The 17051-nt window shown below is 68.6% G+C and overlaps 2 protein-coding genes across 2 annotated transcripts; one reads left to right on the forward strand and one right to left on the reverse strand.

Annotated features, from left to right (window-relative positions):
- Positions 1-4160: 4160 nt before the first annotated feature.
- On the reverse strand, positions 4161-6514 carry ATP5F1D (ATP synthase F1 subunit delta). Its single transcript, XM_047100799.1, has 4 exons — positions 6287-6514; positions 5376-5529; positions 4785-4873; positions 4161-4682 (listed from the first exon to the last, which is right to left on the reverse strand). Exons 1-4 carry the CDS (start codon positions 6425-6427, stop codon positions 4560-4562), a joined length of 507 nt encoding a protein of 168 aa, XP_046956755.1. The 5' UTR covers positions 6428-6514; the 3' UTR covers positions 4161-4559.
- Positions 6515-11141: 4627 nt separating this feature from the next.
- CBARP (CACN subunit beta associated regulatory protein) lies at positions 11142-16931 on the forward strand. Its single transcript, XM_047100864.1, is given in 11 exon segments — positions 11142-11237; positions 11331-11470; positions 11692-11756; positions 12101-12245; positions 12450-12621; positions 12801-12938; positions 13345-13555; positions 14752-14935; positions 15845-16251; positions 16336-16598; positions 16600-16931. Coding segments are annotated over 11 exon segments (2136 nt in total). The 3' UTR covers positions 16915-16931.
- Positions 16932-17051: the final 120 nt, after the last annotated feature.

Here is a 17051-nt window from a genome sequence, read left to right on the forward strand (position 1 = left end):
CCACCCGCCCGCGCCGGGGGCCATTCATACGGCCCGCAACAAAGGGCAGGCGGCCGGAGGGAGACGGGGGAGGGGGACGGCCCGCAGGGTCCGGGCCCGGAGCCGCGCGGCGTGGGGGCGGGCACTGTCCCTGCGCCGGGAGGGGCAGGAAGCCGGGGGACACCCACCCCCCCCCCCACCGTATCTGTCCGGGAAGCCGCCGCGAGCGGAAGCGGGAGGCGATCCCCACGCTTCGTGGCCGGGCGGCTCTCGGGAGGTTCGGACGGCGGGCGTCCCCCACCTGTGGGGCGTGAGGTCCCGGCGAGGAGTGGGGCTGCGGGCGGGGCCTGCACCCTGGTGACGTGGGCCAGTGCCGGGAGGGCCCCTCCCGCGCCGGTACCACCTCGCGTCCCACCCCTGTCCCGCGGGCCGGGCCCGCTTCCCGAGTCGCGCCCGCCCGAGCCGTGACGTGACGCGGCGTCCCCGGCTGCGCCCGCGCGCGCCGCTTGGGGCTGCGGTGAGTCAGCAGCGCCGGCGCGCCCCCTGCCGGCCCCGCCCGGGAGCGCTGCCGGGAGTCCTGGGGAGGGGGCGCTGAAGCTGCCCTGGGGCCGGGAAGAGGCCGACGGCACTGCCGGCGAGCGGGGAGCTTCGCTAGGGGCTTGAAGCCTCTAAGGAAGGAGACTGGGGCCACACAACTGAAGAAACTCAGGCCGAACAGCAATTTGCTCAAGGTCACTCGCGGGGTAGGAAGAGTGCCCGGGAGGCGGGGCGGGGGCTGAGGTCCTGCCTGGGCGGTGCTGCTTGCGCCGAGCCCCTCCCATCCCACGACCCGAGGGGCTTGCCAGGGCTAGAGACACCCCGAACCCTGTCTGCCCACAGAACAAAGAAAAGTGGGGCACCTTTAATAAAAGGCCTGAAGTGGGGACCCTCCTACTCGTCCCGTGAGGTCCCACCCCGCACTCACCAGGCGCCGCCAGTCCGAGGTCCCAACCGTCCTGAGCTTACCCACGTCCGGGACTAGAGCGCGGTGGCGGGGCAGGTCTGGGACCGAGCGGGCGGCCCCCAAGCCTTTATCCGCACCGCCTTCCCTCGGGGTGGAGTTTGGGCGGGCAGGGGGCGGAGGGCCGGGCGGCCAGTGACGCAGGCGGGCCCCCGCCCCTGCCTGCAGGCCAGGGCCCTGGGGCGCCTTGGGGCCTGGCTCCCCACCCCTGAAGCCTCGCTGCGTCTATGGGGGGGGGGGCTCTCCATGAATACTGTAGAACCTGGGGTCGGAGTCGGCTCAGCCGACCAGTAGTGTCCCCGAGACGAGGTTTCGGGGTGCACGAACTGACTCCCGCCCCGCCCCCTTTCCTGCCGCCCCAGGCCGGGTGCTTCCGCCTGGGGGCGCCCGAGTAGGGGAGCGTGAGCGGAGGGGGGCCTGAGTCAGTGGCCACGATCCAGGAAAACAGGCCGGAGTCACCTGCCTGTTGTGGGGGTGCCCCAGCCAGCTGCCCAACTGCCTGGCCGCCTGCATCCCTTAACGGTGACCTCAGACGGCATTTATGGAGCGATTAACCTGCGCCAGGCCTGCCGAGGGCAGCCAGGCACCACCCGCCGCGCTATGACCTTTCCGAGCCTGTTTCTGTAGCTTGGCTACAGAGTGATAGGAGAATCCCGCGCGGGGCTCTCTGGAGCCCCGGGGGTGTTGGGGGGGCAGGACCACCCTACCCATCTCACAGACCAGTTAACTGACACCACACGGTAGCAGACGAAAATGTGTTATGCCCTGTTTTCCCCAGCATGCTACTCTGGGTAGGGACGGTCTTGAGGATGACCATGATTGGTGTGGGGCCTTCTCAGTCCTTCTGCTCCCTCTGCCCAGAGGAGGGGGACCTCAGGACCTACTGCCCTACCCCCTGTCCATTTATCTGGTGTCTCACTTTATCTGGCCTGACCACCTCCACCCCACCCTAGTCGTGGGCACCCCTCCCAGGGCTGTGTGCTTTTTCCAGGTCTCCATCCTGCTCCCACCCAAAACTCTTGCAGCCTCTGCCCCCCCCCCCCACAGTCACACCCACACAGGACACCCCGCCCCTCAGGGTCAGGGCTGGGCTGTAGGGAGAGGCTGAGCCAGCCCTTGGAAGGGGTCACTGAGGGGCTGGGGTTGAGGTGTGCGCTCCAGCAGGTGGGACTCCGGCTGGAGGCAGTGCCGGAGACTGGAGAGGGGATTGTGGGGCCACAAGCGAGGGCCTTGCAGGGGCCAGACGGCCAGGTGGGCACCCCACCAGGCAGGGGTGGCCCAGGGAGTGGCGGACTTGAAGCTGGAGCATCTCGACGCTGGAGGGGCTGCAGGTGGAGTGAGTGGCGGGTCAGGGCTCCGCGGCTCAGGCGGGCAAGGCTGTGGTCTCGGGGCGCGGAGACCTAGGCCGTCAGGTTGCCGAGGGACTGGGTGGTCCTCCTGGAATTGGGGCCCCGAGGGTCACGCACTTTGGAGGTGGGGTACTGCTCTCAGGAAGGGACCGTGGCCCCAGCCTGCCTCTACAGGTCCCACCTAATAAACACACTAAGCCCGTCCACTTCCTACTTCCTTTCCTCTTCAGAGCATCCTCGTGCTCTAGATGGTTCCGGGGTGTGAGCACACACCAAGTGCGAGGGGATCCCCTTCCTGGGAGAGGAACGGACCCTTACGGGAGCCTGACCTCCAGGAAAGGACCCCTGGCTCCTGGTCACAGGGCCCACTCCACTCCACCCCAGGGCAAGGCCCGGGACAACACAGGCTGTTCCCGCAGGCCCACATCAGGCAGAGGCACCCGGAAGGTTCCAAAGCTCACACCTCCCCCAGAGGCCCTGCACAGTGCTGAGGGGCCTTACCTACATCCGAGACTGCCCACCCTTCCCCCCCCCCCCCCGCCCGCCCCAGAGGCTGAGATCTCTTAGGACACAGAGAAGTACGGATAGGAGGATCCCCGGTGTGGGTGGTGCCGGTCTGGCGGCCTGGTGAAGGTGCTGCTGTCTTGGTGGTGTCGCTGTACCCTCTCACCACCTCCTGGAGCCCCCACGGTGTCCTTGGTCTTATTTATCGCTCCCAGGGCCTGGCCGCTAACCCTAGGACCTAGACTCCAAAACGCTCCAAAACGGGGGACAGGGAGAAGTGATCCCACGGCTGTCACAGCGTTCTCTGGGCTGGGGGTTCCTGAAGTGGGGGCCAGCTGCTTGGGCCTACCAGCCTGAGGAGGGGGACCCAGCTAGGAGCCCTCCACAGCTGCGAGCTAGTCTGGAGGCCCCCACAAGCATGGCTCCACTACCTGGAGCCTCCAATACAGCCACAGGACAGTCACTCGCACGGGACAGTGACACACGAGCACAGAGCCCATCTGTGCTGACAACATGCCTGGGGGTGGCCTCCCCGTCACCTCCAGGCTGCCAATGACACACGGGGAGGCCCCGACTCTCCTGCACATTCACGCCCCTGGAATCCCCTTGCCCACCCTGCTGAGGCGCCCGGGGCTGAGGAAGGAGAAAAATGAGACCCCTGCCCCAAAGTCTCCCGCGGGCCACCTGGAGCCAGCATCTGGGCCACCCCCACGGTTGCAAAAGGGAAGGAATGGAGCAGCTGCCCGGTGCCAGGGCTGCCCCCGCCCGGCTGCCCCACCCCATCTGGGGCCAGCCCAGGGGCCCGGATGCCACAGAGGTGCCAACACCACCGAGGAGGAGGGCGCAAGGCCAGCCCGGGCCACCCACAGGCCGGGTGAGCAGAGGGCTGGGCCTCTGTGGGAGCAGGCAGGGCCCGCCCCTTCCCAGCGTGGCTGGGGCGGGCCGGGGAGCCCACAGGGCGGCCTGAAACCTGGCAGAGCCCCAGGGGGCTGTCCAGCAGCCCAGGCCCAGCCCAGGAACAGCGGCCACGCCCCCGCCTGCCTGCCGTGTCCCCAGGCCCCGCCGGCGGCAACTTTGCCCACACCCACCTCCTGGGATGATGGCAAACGCCCTGCCCACCACCCACCCTGGTTTCACTGAGTAAGCTCCCCGCTCCTCGGTTTACTCCAGACCCTCAAGGATCTCTTGGGCCACAGCTTCGACACCCTGGAGGCTGAGGCTGGTACTGAACGTCTCGCCACACTGGGGGGACAGGAGCACTGCGGGAGGGGCCAGGCAAGGTCCTGAAGCCACGGGCCCAGGCAGGAGACAAAACCAGCATACACGAGTCAGGTCCCTGGTTTTTAATGGGGGGGCTCAAGCTGGGAGCGGGCTGTCCCAGGGGCAGGACGAGGAGCTGAGGGCTCCACAGCAGAGTCTACAAGGTTAGAGAGAAAGTGGGTGGCACGTCGGGTTGGGGCGGCGGGAGCGGCTGGAAGGGTGAGACGCAGAGCAGGGTCTCAGCCGAGCCCCCCTTCGCTAGGAGGCCTGACAGCGTGCTGCCCCCTGGCGGCCTCTTGGCAAGACCGCTCCCTCCGCCCAAGAATCCCCCAGGTGGCTCGCGACCCCTCTCTCCCCACTTCCCCACCCCCAATCAGGCGACCCTCGCGAGCTGGTTCGGCCTGCCCGGGACATCCCCGGTCCGGTCCTGGGCCTCGGTTTCCCCGCTGGCGGGGGCCACGGACCGCCTACTCGAGGGCTTTCACCAGGGCCTCGTTGGCCTCGATGCGGATTTGGATCTCGGCCCTGGAGGCCTCGTCTGCTGCCCCTGACAGCTCCGACTGCGCCTTCTCCAAGTTCACCTTGGCGGCCTGCAGGAAGTGGGTAGCAGGTGAGAGCCAAGCGGCGACCCCGCCTGGTGCCCTGGCTCAGATGTGGCCTCCTGGGCCCATCGGCTTCCCCGGAACACTCACCCCCACGTCCAGCATGTCCAAGGTCACGGCCTCTTCAGCCAACAGCTGCACCGAGGAATCAGCGTTCACTGTGACGGAGCCGCTACTCACTACGGGAGAAGACAGCCGTGAGAGTCCCGTGTTCGGGTGTGGGGGACCCCGTCAGCCGGAGCCACAGAAGCGGCTCCAGAGCGGTCTAGCGTGGGAGACAGCCCGATGCCCACGGGGCCCATGGTCGCCCACTGGCACCTGCACGCGGGGAACAGGGCCTCCTTCCTTCACCCACCAGCACCAGCCCATCAGCTGAGCCAGGGTCAGGGGTGAGCAGGGCGCCGGGTCTGCATCCTGGCTGTACCTCAGGTTGTGCTGCTGCACGCTCTCCTTAGGGTTACCCCCCCCCCCCCGCCCTCTCCATCGGCCCCTCTGCGACAGGACTGGACTTCCCTCTCAGACGCCTGGCCCCCACCGAGACCCTGACCCACCACAGGCTACTGGAGGCACGGGTCTGTCTCTCTCGTGGGCTCTGCTTCTGTCCACACGGAGAAGGAGAAGCGAGACACTTGGGCCTGCTGAAGCACGTGGCCCCGCCCAGCCCCTTCCCGGTGCACTCACCAAAGTATTTGGAGGTGGTGCCGTCCTCGGCGTGGACAACAACCAGCCCCGGCCGCAGCACCTGCAAGGTGGGTACGTGGGCCGCCAGGATGCCAAAGGCTCCCGTCTGCGTGGGAACGTCCACTTGCCGGACGTTGGCACCGTTGAAAAATACCTGGAAGAACACGCGGGGAATCCCTGCAGGCCAGTCCTCCCCGCCCGGATCTCAGTCTGCCCTGCAGTGAAACGGCCCAAGGCAAGACCCCACGGTGGCAGAACACACACGGAAGCAGCCACGAGGACGCGCATACTTGTCTTGGTTCTCTAGCAGCATCTTAGTGCACACAAGATAAAATCCAGACGGAGCCCGTCCCCACAGAAACACTGCCAAGAGCACGAGAGGCGCGCCGACCCAGGAAGACACAAGACAACAAGTGTCTGAGGCTCGGGGTTCTGCGGGACGGGGCCAACGGTGAGGTCCAGCCCTGGGGCGTCGGATTCCAGGCGGAAGGCTGGGGAACTCGGAAAGCTTTGTGGGGCTCGGATTCCACACCACTCGGAAAGGCGTAGGGCGTGGGTCAACGGCACAGGGGTTGGGGGTGGCTCTCGGAGGGACACAGGTGGAGGGGGCATCGGTCCGGGGTCCTGGAGGGGGAGTTAGGGATCTCCGAGACTCGGAGGCTGGGGATCCCGGAGTCCTGACCACACTGGGGCGCCGACGCGGATCCGGGGTGCGGAATGAGAACATGGAACCGGAGCAGGAGGCGGTGACCTGGGGATGGATTTGGGACCACACGGGGGAGGGGGCACAGGGAGCGGAATAAATGAGGGTCGACAACCCAAAGGTTGGAGGTCTCCGATTGCGGACCCCAGCGGGTCCCGACTGGAGGTGGTGATCAAGGAGGGGTCCCGAGCCCGACCGGAGTCCGAACCTGCGTGGGTGAGGCGAAGGTGAAGGACATCTGGCCCGGGCCCGCAGCCGGGGCCGGCGCAGCCGCAGCCTCAGCGTAGGCGCGGGCCTGACGGACGAGGCAGCGCAGGCCGGGACGGCGCAGGACCGCGACGGGCAGCATGGCGACGGCTGCGAACGGACTCCGGCCGAAAGCGGGCAACCAGGAGGACGAGGAGGACGACGCGCAGAGACGTCTGGGAAGAGGAGTCCGGGCGAAGGCGCACGCGCGAACTACGACCCCCAGCAAGCCGCCGCAGGCGACTTTAACAACGACGCGCCGAGCTCCGCGCATAGCATGCTGGGGGTTGTAGTTGCCTTCCAGTCCCAGGAGCCTGCCGGTGGTAAGGTGGGGGGGGGGGGGGAAGGGGGAGGACCGGAAGCCTGCGCGGAACAGGAATCACTTGCATTCAAAATTTGGGGGGACGCTCGTCGGATGCCAGGCGCTAGAGAGCCATCAAGGGAAATACCAAGATTCCGGCTCTGGTTTGGGGTGGTGGGGACGTTTAACACTCAGTGTAACGAATACGCAAATCATACAGCGTGTTAGAAGTTAACAAATACCTAAAAAAGAAACACAGGGGCGCCTGGCTGGCCCAGTCTGAAGAGCATGCAACTCTTGATCTCAGGGTTGTGAGTTCAAACCCCATGTTGGGTGCAGAGATGACTTAAAAATAAACTCCAAAAAAAAAAAAAAGGAAAAGGAAAAGCAGAAGGGGGAGGGGACGCGGGAGCGGGCAGCCAGCGGACTGTCAGAGACGCAGACGTTGCGGGGACGGCCAGCCGGCGCGGCTCGAATACAATCCCCAAGGACGCCAGCAGAGGGCGCCCCGCGACCGGAGATGCGCTCGCCCCAGCCCCGCCCGGCCACCGCCCCCGCGCGCCGGTGACGCACGGACGCGTGCGCGGGCGGCCCGGGGCTCTGCTGATGTCACCGCGGCTCGCGCAGCCTCGCTCACGGCGTTGACGTCACCACTCCGCCCCCGCGCACACGCAGGTGGCGCCCCAGGCCAGGCCCCCAGGCCCACATCTTGGTCTGAGGGAAAACGCGGAGTGCGGGATGCACGGGCCTGGGGCCCACGCCGGGAAGGGACTTGGCTCCCGAGCGAGGTATGCAGGCTGCAGAGGTGGTGTCGCACCTGGACGGGGTCGTTGCGTCAAGGTGTTGCTCCATTGGCTCTCCAACCCCAGGGGCTGTCCGCGCCCTAGCTCCCTGCCTTCCGGCGCCTCGGCCGCCTGGGGTCTGCAAACGAGGGAGGACCCAGGCCTAGTGCCCAAGCCCCCCGCCCCTCTGGGCCAGCGCCGTGAGGGACATCCTGGCGCTGTGTGTGTGTGTGCAGACAGAAGCCCTACTCGCGTTTCTAGGGGCGCATCCTGTGTTCAGCCCAACTTTTCCCAGAGCTCTGGCCCCCACGTGGAGGCAAGCCCAATCTGCCTAATCATTCGGCTCCTGGAACCCATCCATTGGACAATTTCTGTCCAGTTTCTACTCCAGGGTGGCCAATGGGTAAAGGCACCACCTGTTACTCGAGTCCCAAACCCAGCGTTATTCTGGAAATCTCCAGTGGACCCATCGGCAGGACCTGTCCACTCAGTTGGGCCACTATGGCCACCATCACTGGTTTGGGTGGCCCCAGCCTCCTCCCCTGTCCTCTCCTCGCTGCAGGTGCCTTCACACACAGCCAGAGGTACCAGGTCATTCTCCTGCTGGGAACCACAAGATGGGTTTCCTTGTTCCTTCCAACACATGTTGAGCTACAAACACGGTTTCTTACCTCAGGTCCTTTGCACATTCAGCTCCCACTCGCTTAAGCCAGCTTTGCTGGGTATTTACCCACTTAACAAGCACATTCTTGTCTCCAGTGTGCAAGCCCCTGGGGACCCAGCGCTTGACTTGGAACTCACCCCTGTAGTGGGGGAAGGGGTGAGGAGCGACACAACACACTGGAGCAAATAACAGACAACACGAGGACCGTGGAAAGAAGCAGGGGACTGAAACGTGGGGTGTGAGCTGCTGTGTTACCAAAGGTAGCCATGAAGAGATATAACGGGACTCGGCCATTTGGGAGAGAGTTGAAGGAGGCCAAGGAGTGAATCTTGAAGCCGAGTGGAGAAAGAGCCGGACAGGCCCAGCACCTGCAAGCGCAAAGGCCCTGAGGTTCGACTGGCAGTGTCAGTTTTCACTGGAGAAAGAGGTGCCATTGTGGGGTGCTGAGCGTAGGGCCAGGTGGGCTGGGCTAGGACCCAGGCCAGGCCAGTGCAGGCTGGTGTCCTAAGCATCTAGAAGGATGAAGCACTATTCTCTGAGGAGAAGGGGGAGCAGCTTTGGGATTCACCAGACATGGAGTTTCTGCCAGAGTAGTTCTGATGTCACCCCGGGGCTGCGAAGGCCCTGGTGGCACTCAGCACAGATTATAGTGACTACCTTGGCCCGTTGCTCGTCCCCACAGGCAGAGCGCCCGGTGAACCTGACAATGTCTGCAGCACATTGGGGGAGAAAGTGGGGGGCATGTGTCCAACACCGCCTAGACTGCATCCTGGGGGCCCCCAAGTTGGGGGAGGCGAAGGAGGGGAAGCCGACGCACCCGTCTCCTCCCCTACGTTCCCGGCCCCCGGTCCCTCGGACCCTGGCGAGGGTCCGGAGCAGTGCCGCAGGGGAGGGGGTGGAGACTCAGCGGCCGCGGGAGAGGGCGGCTCGGAGTGGGGAGGGGGCGTCCGGGAGCGCAGGCTCCGCCCCCCACTCCCGCCGGAAGGGAAGGGGAGGCGGTGGCCGGCGCGCTGCGAGCCAGACGCGGCAGCGAGCGCGGCGGGGGCGGTCTGCCCGGGACCGGGTGGCACCCAGCGGGTCGGAGCGGGCTCGCCGCCAACGCGGTCACGTGCGCGGTCCCTCCTCTTGCGCCCTGCCTCCCCCGCGCGCCGCGCTCTCCATTCATAAATTCTCCGCCTGCTCCGCGGCCACCGGGCACCGGAGCCCGCCGGGAACGCCGCGCAGCCGCCTGCCCGCCCGCCCCCCATGGGCCGCGCGCCCCGGCGCTGAGGTAGGCGCGGCGGGCCCGGGGATACGCCGAGGCGGGCGGGGGCAGGCGGGGGGCCGTGCGGCCCGCGATCGCCGCCGGCTCCGGGGCCCGACCTGGCTCCGGACCACCGGCCCTTCCCGCGAGGCGGCGAGACCGGAGGGAGGGGGTGGGAGTCGGGGGCTGGGGCGGGCGTGGGGGGGCAACCTGCATCCCCCGTCGCGGCCTGGAAAGGAACATTCCCCCGCCCACGCCCTCCCCCGGCCTCAGTTTCCCCTGTGAGATCCAGCGAGGGTGATGGCGTCTGCGTCTCCCGTCTCCGGGATTAGCCCGAAGCGGGGATGCGCCCGGAGTCTGGCTTCCTGCCTCTCCTCCAGGGCTCGCCATGCTCGTCCCCGGGGCCGGCCGGGGGCGCGGGGATGGGCGCGGTGGCGAGCGAGCTCGGGGAGGCCCGGCTGGACCTCAGGGGCGGGCCCGTGGGGAGCGTCCGCCCTCGGCTCCGGTCCCCGCCTACCCCCGCGAGTCCACCTCTCTTCCCCTTCGGCCTCCTGCCATCTTTTCTGGTCTCCTGTCACGGTCCCTGCGCTCCTGCCCCCTCCCCCTACAGCCGGAACTCATTTCCCGACCTACTTAGGCGCGCCCCCTCCCCCAGAGGATACCCGGGAGCCGGGCCGATCTCGGACCGCGGCGCTGAGAACACCTGGGTGTCGCCAGTGCCCCCCACCCCCCGTCTCTGGGCCTCTTTACCCCGCTGTCGAGCGGGGTTAAACCCGAAAGCGTCGGGGACGCGGGAGCCTGTGTACAGGTTCCCTCTTTCCTCTGGGGAAGGACCGAACGCACGCCCTGCCTACTGAGCGCTGCTGGTCATCCCGGCCCGGACTCTGCTCCCTGAGATCCCGGAGTGCAGTCCCCGGTCCTTCCCACCGGGAGGAGCTGGCGTTGGGGAGGGCCGTCAGGTGCAACGTGCGAGCAGTCCCTTTGCCGAGGGCTGAGCTCCCGTCCCCGGCCTCCGTTTACTCCTAGCGCCAGGCAGAGGTGGAGGCTGGCCTGCTCGCCCGCCGAGGCGCCGGGCCCCGCGCTGGGCACCGGCGGGGAGGCCGCTGCAGCAGCCATCTTGCCGCCCAGGACCGGCTCAAGCCGCCCTGCAGGAGGCCTCCCTCCCCCGCGCCCCCTCCTCTCCCCAGTGCTCCCTGGCAACCCCCCCCCCCACTTCCCCCTCCCCGCTCGGCCCGCTGGCTCGGTCGCCATGGGAACCAGATTCTTCAGGGCTGGGAACACATGCGCCTTCTTTGGCCTTTTCGCTCCCCCTAGCACCGGGTGGGGGGGGGGACAGCTACCTCCGGGAGTCGTGACTTGGTAGTCCCTGAGCTCCGTGCCTCCGCCCCCCTCCACGGTCCCTGTACCGCTACCGCGGAACCAGCCTCTTGCGCTGGGGCAGCCCCTTCCTCTCCCGTGAGGGGGCAGGCAGGGCTCCTGGGTCTCGCGGGAGCGAGCTGACATCCTCAGTTTCCCTATTCCTCCTAGGAGTGCTTCCCCTTTTCCGGGCAGGCTTCCCGGCCAGCTCGCCGGGCCGGCCCCACCGGCTGGGGAGGTGGTGGAGAGCAGACGCCTCCCCCGTTTTGAGCAGGGGGAAACGGAGGTCCCGGCGTCGATCTAAGCGGGGTGGGGGCTGCCCCGGGGCTCTCCTCCACCTCTCCGTGAGTCACCGCCCCCCTGCGGACTCTCACTCCCACTCCCTCTCGCTGGGAGCCGAGTGCAGGCGGAGGAGCTGGTCTGAGCACGCCCTGCCCCCCCCCCCCCCAGGCCCCTCCTCCTAGCTTCAAGATGCAGCCCACGCCCACCATGGCCACCGCCGCCGCCAGCACCGCCGCCACGGCTGCCCTGACCTCGAGGTGGGACAACACCACCAGCAGCCCCACCGTGAGTGAGGGGGCCCGGAGTGGGGCTGCTGGGCGGGGCGGGCCGGGCCTCCGGAGGCCGCCCCCAGCGGTCCTGACCCCTGCCGGCCCACAGGCGGAGCCTGACCCCATCCTCAACAACTACGTGCTGCTGGTGGTGGTCCTGTCGCTCTTTGTCGGTGGCACTCTCGTGGTGCTGTCCGGAGTCCTGCTCCTGTGCAGGCGCTGCTGGGAGGTCCACCGGCGCTTCAACAGGTGTGCAGCCCACCCAGCCGTGGGGCCCCCCTGGGAGTGCCAGCGGGGGGTGGAGAGGAGAGGGGACGTGCGCGCGCGCTTGCTCGCTCTGCGGGCATCCGGGGGCCTGTGTGGGGCCGGGTGAGTGCGGGGTGCCTGGGCTGCGGCTTGGCGGGAGGAGCTCGGGCAGCACTGTCTGCCTGCCCCGTCCCACCTTGGGGCCCCCCGCGGTCTCTCCCCAGAGGCATGGAGGAAGCAGAGAAGACCACCACCACGTACCTGGACAGCAGCGCCCATCCAGCCCAAGGTGCGGCGCCCCGCCAGGCTCTGACCCCTGCCCACCTGCCCGCCCTCCTGCCCGCCCCCTCGGGCCGCCTGACCGGCTGTGTCTGTCTGTCTCCCCCACCAGACTGGGCGCAGCTCGATTCCGACTCATCTCTGTTTCCTTAGAGCCCGCGTAGGTGCTCACAGGCGCGTGCTGAGCGAGTGAGTGTGTGAGCGGATGTGTGAGTGCCCACCTCGCCCCTGCCCCGTCCCAGCGCTCAGTCGGGCCCCACCCCTCGACCCTTCCCCGACCCACCCCCCAGCCAGTCGCGGGTCCAGCACCAGGCGAGGCCCGCCCGGGGCCCACCCTCTCGGCTCTCCTCGCAGACCCTGACTTCAGGGGGGAGGACCCCGAGGGCCAGGACGCAGAGACGGAGCGCTTCCTGTCCACCAGCTCCACGGGCCGCCGGGTGTCCTTCAACGAAGCAGCCCTGTTTGAGCAGAGTCGGAAGTCACAGGACAAGGGGCGCCGGTAAGGAGTGGCGCAGCATGAAGGGACCCAGTCCCTGGGGAGGGGTGGGAGCCTGATGCCCTGTGATTGGGCTCCCTGGGAGTCGGGTCCTGCCTTCCGCCCCCGACCCCAAACCAACAGGGACGGCAGCAGGGGCGGGCTCGGGGGTTCGGGCTGGGCACGGGGGCCGGCTGGCGTGGTGACGGGCAGGCCTGCCGGGCACAGGTACACCCTGACGGAGGGGGACTTCCACCACCTGAAGAATGCCCGCCTCACCCACCTGCACCTGCCACCCCTCAAGATCATCACCATCCACGAGTGCGACTTGGGTGAAGCCAGCGCCACCACCCCCCCACACGCCGCTGCCGCCCCCAAGGCCAGTCTCGCCATATTCCAGGTGAGCGTGCGGGCGGCCGCCAGCCTGGTGCTCAGCGGGCGGGACACCCACCCTCCGGGCTGGGCCCCGCACCTCAGGACAGGGAGGGGGCGCCTGGCTCGGGTGCACAGAGGGCTGTGGGTCCAGCGCTCCCCCTCACGCACCCGTGCTCTTTGACCTGTTACTGCTTCCTCCCCCAGCCCCCGGGGAAGGCCCTCACCGGCCGCTCTGTGGGCCCCAGCTCCGCCCTGCCAGGTGACCCCTACAACTCGGCCGCGGGCCCTGCCGACTTCGAGATCAGCCCCTTGGCGTCCAGCGACTCCGGGGAAGGCGCCTGGGTGAGGGCCCCCGAGCGGCCCCTCCCCTCCCTGCCCCACTCCAGGACCGAGGTCAGCCTGTGGCCTCCCCCCTGCCATGGCTTCCCTTGCTCCTGCCCGGTCCCCCTGCGTGGGAGGGAGAGGGGCCGGCAGGGCGTAGAACACACGCGCGGGGCACTCGTCAGACCAGGGACGCGTGCTCTCGGACACTCGTCCTCAGGAGCCCGCCTGTCCGGGGCTGGGGACCACAGAGCTGCCCAGCGCCTGGCTGAACCCCTGAGCTTAGTCCCACTGCCACCCACCCGCTGAGAGCTGTGTGTTCCCCCTCTGCACTGGGGGTGGGGAGCGGGGAGCGCAGAGCTGCGGCCCAGGCTGGGGCAGCACTGGGAGGGTCTTTGTGCCTGACCGCCTCCCTCCTTCCTTCCAGGCGGATGCAGGCGCCCGGAGCACCAAGCCCGTCGGGTCAGGGGCCACAGGGGGACCCGAGGAGGCAGGTCCAGGCTCCGGGGCAGGACCCGTCCTGCATTTCTTCACCCGCCTGCGGCGCCACACCAGCCTGGACGGGGCCAGCCCGTACTTCAAGGTCAAGAAATGGAAGCTGGACCCCAGCCAGCGGGCATCTAGTCTGGACACAAGAGGTGAGCGGCGGCCCTGGGTAGAGACCAGGGCCCGGAGAGTACAGCCCCAGGCAGCCTTACAGAGCGAGGTTCTGCACAGGGAGGGGTCGCTGCCCCCCAGGGGCCTCGGGCTCCTGCCCCGGGCTGGCCAGCAGCACCCCTTGGCCACTGGGCATCTTGCCCCGGGGCTTACGGCTGGTTGGGCCGTGCGCTCTGCTCCAGTAAAGCAAGGGCACCGTCAGACCACAGCAGAGATGGGTGGGCTTTTTCTGCAAGCCACGAGACCGTAGCGGTTTCGGATCCGTGGTCGGTCTGGCGGGGCGGTGCGGGAGCAGCCACAGACCGCGTGTCTAAGCGAACGCAGGGACGGGCCGGTGCGACACGGTGTTCAGGATGGTAGGTCAGGGGCCCATCTGGCCCGCGAGCCGTAGCGCACCCACCCCTGAACTAACGCGGCAGCTCTTCCCTCCTGTAGACGTCTGGTCACGTGGAGCCCTGGCCACAGGGCCTTCTTATCCTCAGCCCAGAGCAGGAGCGCGTGTCGGGGGTGGGGAGGTGGCCACCCTGAGCGGCGGGTACCAACGGGCCCGTGCCCAAGGGAGCTGGGCCGGGACAGGACGGGACAGGCGGCCCTGTGGAGGTGGGGGGTCCTGGGGTCAGGAGAGCTAAGGAGGGAGCACAAGCCCCTCGTCGGGGCCTGGTGCCAGCTAGCGCCGCAGGGGGAAGGAGGAGCGCGTTCTGGCCGAGGCGCTCCTGGGCGGGGAAGGCGGCCTACTGCACTGCCGTCGGGAGCTGAGACGGAGCCCGTGGTCCCCGGGGGTGGTTAGAGCCAGGCATAGGTGTGCAAGTGCCTGGGGCCTGTTTGCCGGGTGACTGTCCCCGCCCTTTCCCACCAGAGCTTCGCCTAGGCCCTCCAGGGGGCCCGTGGGTGGAGGTCGAGCTGGCAGATGGCAGATGGAGGCCTCCCCTCCCTCCCCTCAGCGGCCCCGCCAGCCTGTCCCCCACCCGCCCCCGTGTCCCGACTTCTGCCTCTTAGCCCAGCGGCGCCCGCCTCCAGGTGCCCAGTGCAGACCTGCTCCGGCCACGCTCTCGTGGCCGGAGCTGCTTGGGGGTCCCGCTGCCCCCGCGGCACCGCAGCGCACCCCTGACCCAGGCGGCTCCTTGCGGCCCGGGGCCGGGAGGGACTCGGGCAGGCTGACGCGCCTTCCTCTGCACAGGCTCCCCCAAGCGGCACCACTTCCAGCGGCAGCGGGCAGCCAGCGAGAGCACCGAGCAGGAGGAGGGGGACGCCCCCCACATGGACTTCATCCAGTACATCGCCAGCGCAGGCGACACGGTGGCCTTCCCGCCCCCCCGTCCCTTTCTGGCCAGCCCCGCCAGCCCATCCCCCGCTCTCGGCAGGTATTTTGTAGTGGATAGAAGCGTCAGGGGTGGACCTGTGGGCCCCTGCCCCACCCAGTCCCCCGCTAAGTGGCCCGGGGAGGGCTTTCCCCACCCTGCAGACATACCACATTCTTCCAGCTCCATCGTCCCTCCTGGAGACTGCCTCACTGGGGCCACCTCTCCAGCAAGGACCAGAAGAGGGAAACTGGGGGAGACTGGGTAAGGGCAGAGGGGCAGGTGGGGCCCTGGACGATGGCCACAGGGTCCCCAGGACAGGACGCCTGCCCAGGCAGGGCTGCCAGGGGCGGGTGCCTGCTTGGATGTTACTGCTTCCTGCTAGAGTCCACGGCCCCGAGGGGTCCGCTGTGGCCTGGTGCCCCTTCCTTCCTGCCCATGTTCCTGAAGGCTGGATGGCCCCTTCTCAGAAATTGTGGCTACTTCTGCCAGCAGCACCCCCTCCCCCAGCCCCAGAGACGGAGGTACTGGGGTGGTGAGGCTGCCTGAGTAGTCCCGCTGGGGAGTAGGGGCCGAGCTGGACTCCCGCCTGGCCCCGTCCATCCCAGCCACTTCCTTCTCCGCTGAGGTGTTAGGAAGAGGGGAGCGCCACAGGGGAATGTTAACTCTGTGGGTGAGGCGCCAGCCACCTTCAACGCCAGCAGGTGCTTGGGTCAGATACTGGGGAAAAAGAAAAAAAAAAAAAAAAGCCACGATTGAAAGGCAGGTGCCAGGAAGGCTTGGGGTTTATCCAGAAACCACCCCCTGTAACAGGGACCGCCAGCATTTTCTTAAAATCCGCTCTCCGCAGAGCCTGGCCGAGCCTAGGGGGTCCCCACCGGCGCCCACCCTTCCGGACCCAGAGGCAGGGTGGCTGGGGAGAACATGCAGGGGCGCACACAGCCTTCTTGACCGCTGCGGCCTGGCTTGCAGGCTAGAGGCAGCGGAGGAGGCGGGCGCCGCGGGAGGAGCGAGCCCCGAGTCTCCCCCCGAGCGCAGTGGTGGTGCGGGGCCTGAGCAGCAGCAGGAATCTGATGGTGAGCGGGACTCGGGGCCAGAGCAGGCCCAGACCACCTACCGGGATATCTGGAGCCTGCGAGCCTCTCTTGAGCTGCACGCGGCTGCCGCCTCGGACCACAGCAGCAGTGGCAACGACCGCGACTCGGTGCGCAGCGGCGACAGCTCGGGCTCGGGCTCCGGGACCACCGTGCCCACTTTCCCACCGCCCTCGCCGCCCCCCACCCCCCGGCCGGCAGACAGCGAGGCGGGAGGTCCGCGGAAGCTGTTGCAGATGGACAGCGGCTACGCCAGCATTGAGGGCCGCGGCGCCGGCGAGGACGGGCTCCTCAGCGCGTCCGAGAAGCGCTCTTCCTTCACCAGCGCCGGCCGCACGGCCACTGTGGGCACCAGCTTCGAGGGGGCGCCGGCGCCCACCGAGGCGCCCGTCCGGCCCCGCAGCCCGCGCGCCTGGCCCCGCCGCGCCCCGCGCCGCGACTACAGCATTGACGAGAAGACAGATGCACTCTTCCACGAGTTCCTGCGCCACGACCCGCACTTCGACGACACGCTGCCCAGCGCCACGCGCCATCGCGTGCGCGCGCACCCCCACACGCGCAAGCAGTGGCAGCAGCGCGGCCGGCAGCACAGCGACCCCGGCGCGCGCGCCACGACCCCCGCCCCGCCCGCGGCCCCCGTTCGGGGCCGACTCCCGCCCCACGCGCGCGCCTCTGCGCCGAGGCGACAGCGTCGACTGCCCCCCAGAGGGCCGCGCGGGCGACGAACCGGCCGCGCCCGCCATCCCGGTCATCGAGGAGGAGCCCGGCGGTGGCAGCAGCACCTGCCCCGGCTCGGGCCTGTGCGTCGGGCCCCCGGGGACGCTGCTGGACAAGCTGGCGGCTGGCCTCGATGACAGACTCTTCCCGCCGCGCCTCGCCCAGCCCATCGCCACCGCTCCCACGCTGGCCGCCGCCGCGCCCACGTCTCCCGACCACAGCCCTGCCTAAGCCCTGCCTCCTGCACCCACCTCGTCAGCTTCTCCGGCGCCGCCCGGGACCCCTGCCACGGGACCCGCCCGGGGCGCGACGCTCCAGGGCGCGAGCGCTGGGGCCGCGGGGCCGCGCGCGCGCGCACGCGCGCAGGT

Source organism: Lynx rufus, unplaced genomic scaffold (assembly GCF_022079265.1).
Source record: "Lynx rufus isolate CCGP_SWC_20201006 ecotype Redwood Valley unplaced genomic scaffold, mLynRuf1.p SCAF_53, whole genome shotgun sequence".
Taxonomy (NCBI): domain Eukaryota; kingdom Metazoa; phylum Chordata; class Mammalia; order Carnivora; family Felidae; genus Lynx; species Lynx rufus.

What these genes read in the sequence shown, in the direction of transcription:
- ATP5F1D (XM_047100799.1), bottom strand. Translation starts at nt 6,427, where the DNA reads ATGCTGCCCGTCGCGGTCCTGCGCCGTCCCGGCCTGCGCTGCCTCGTC. An exon ending in CACCACCTCCAAATACTTTG is followed by an intron (nt 4,874 to 5,375) that starts GTGAGTGCACCG and finishes CTTCTCCCGTAG; the next exon opens with TGAGTAGCGGCTCCGTCACA. An exon ending in TGGACATGCTGGACGTGGGG is followed by an intron (nt 4,683 to 4,784) that starts GTGAGTGTTCCG and finishes CACTTCCTGCAG; the next exon opens with GCCGCCAAGGTGAACTTGGA.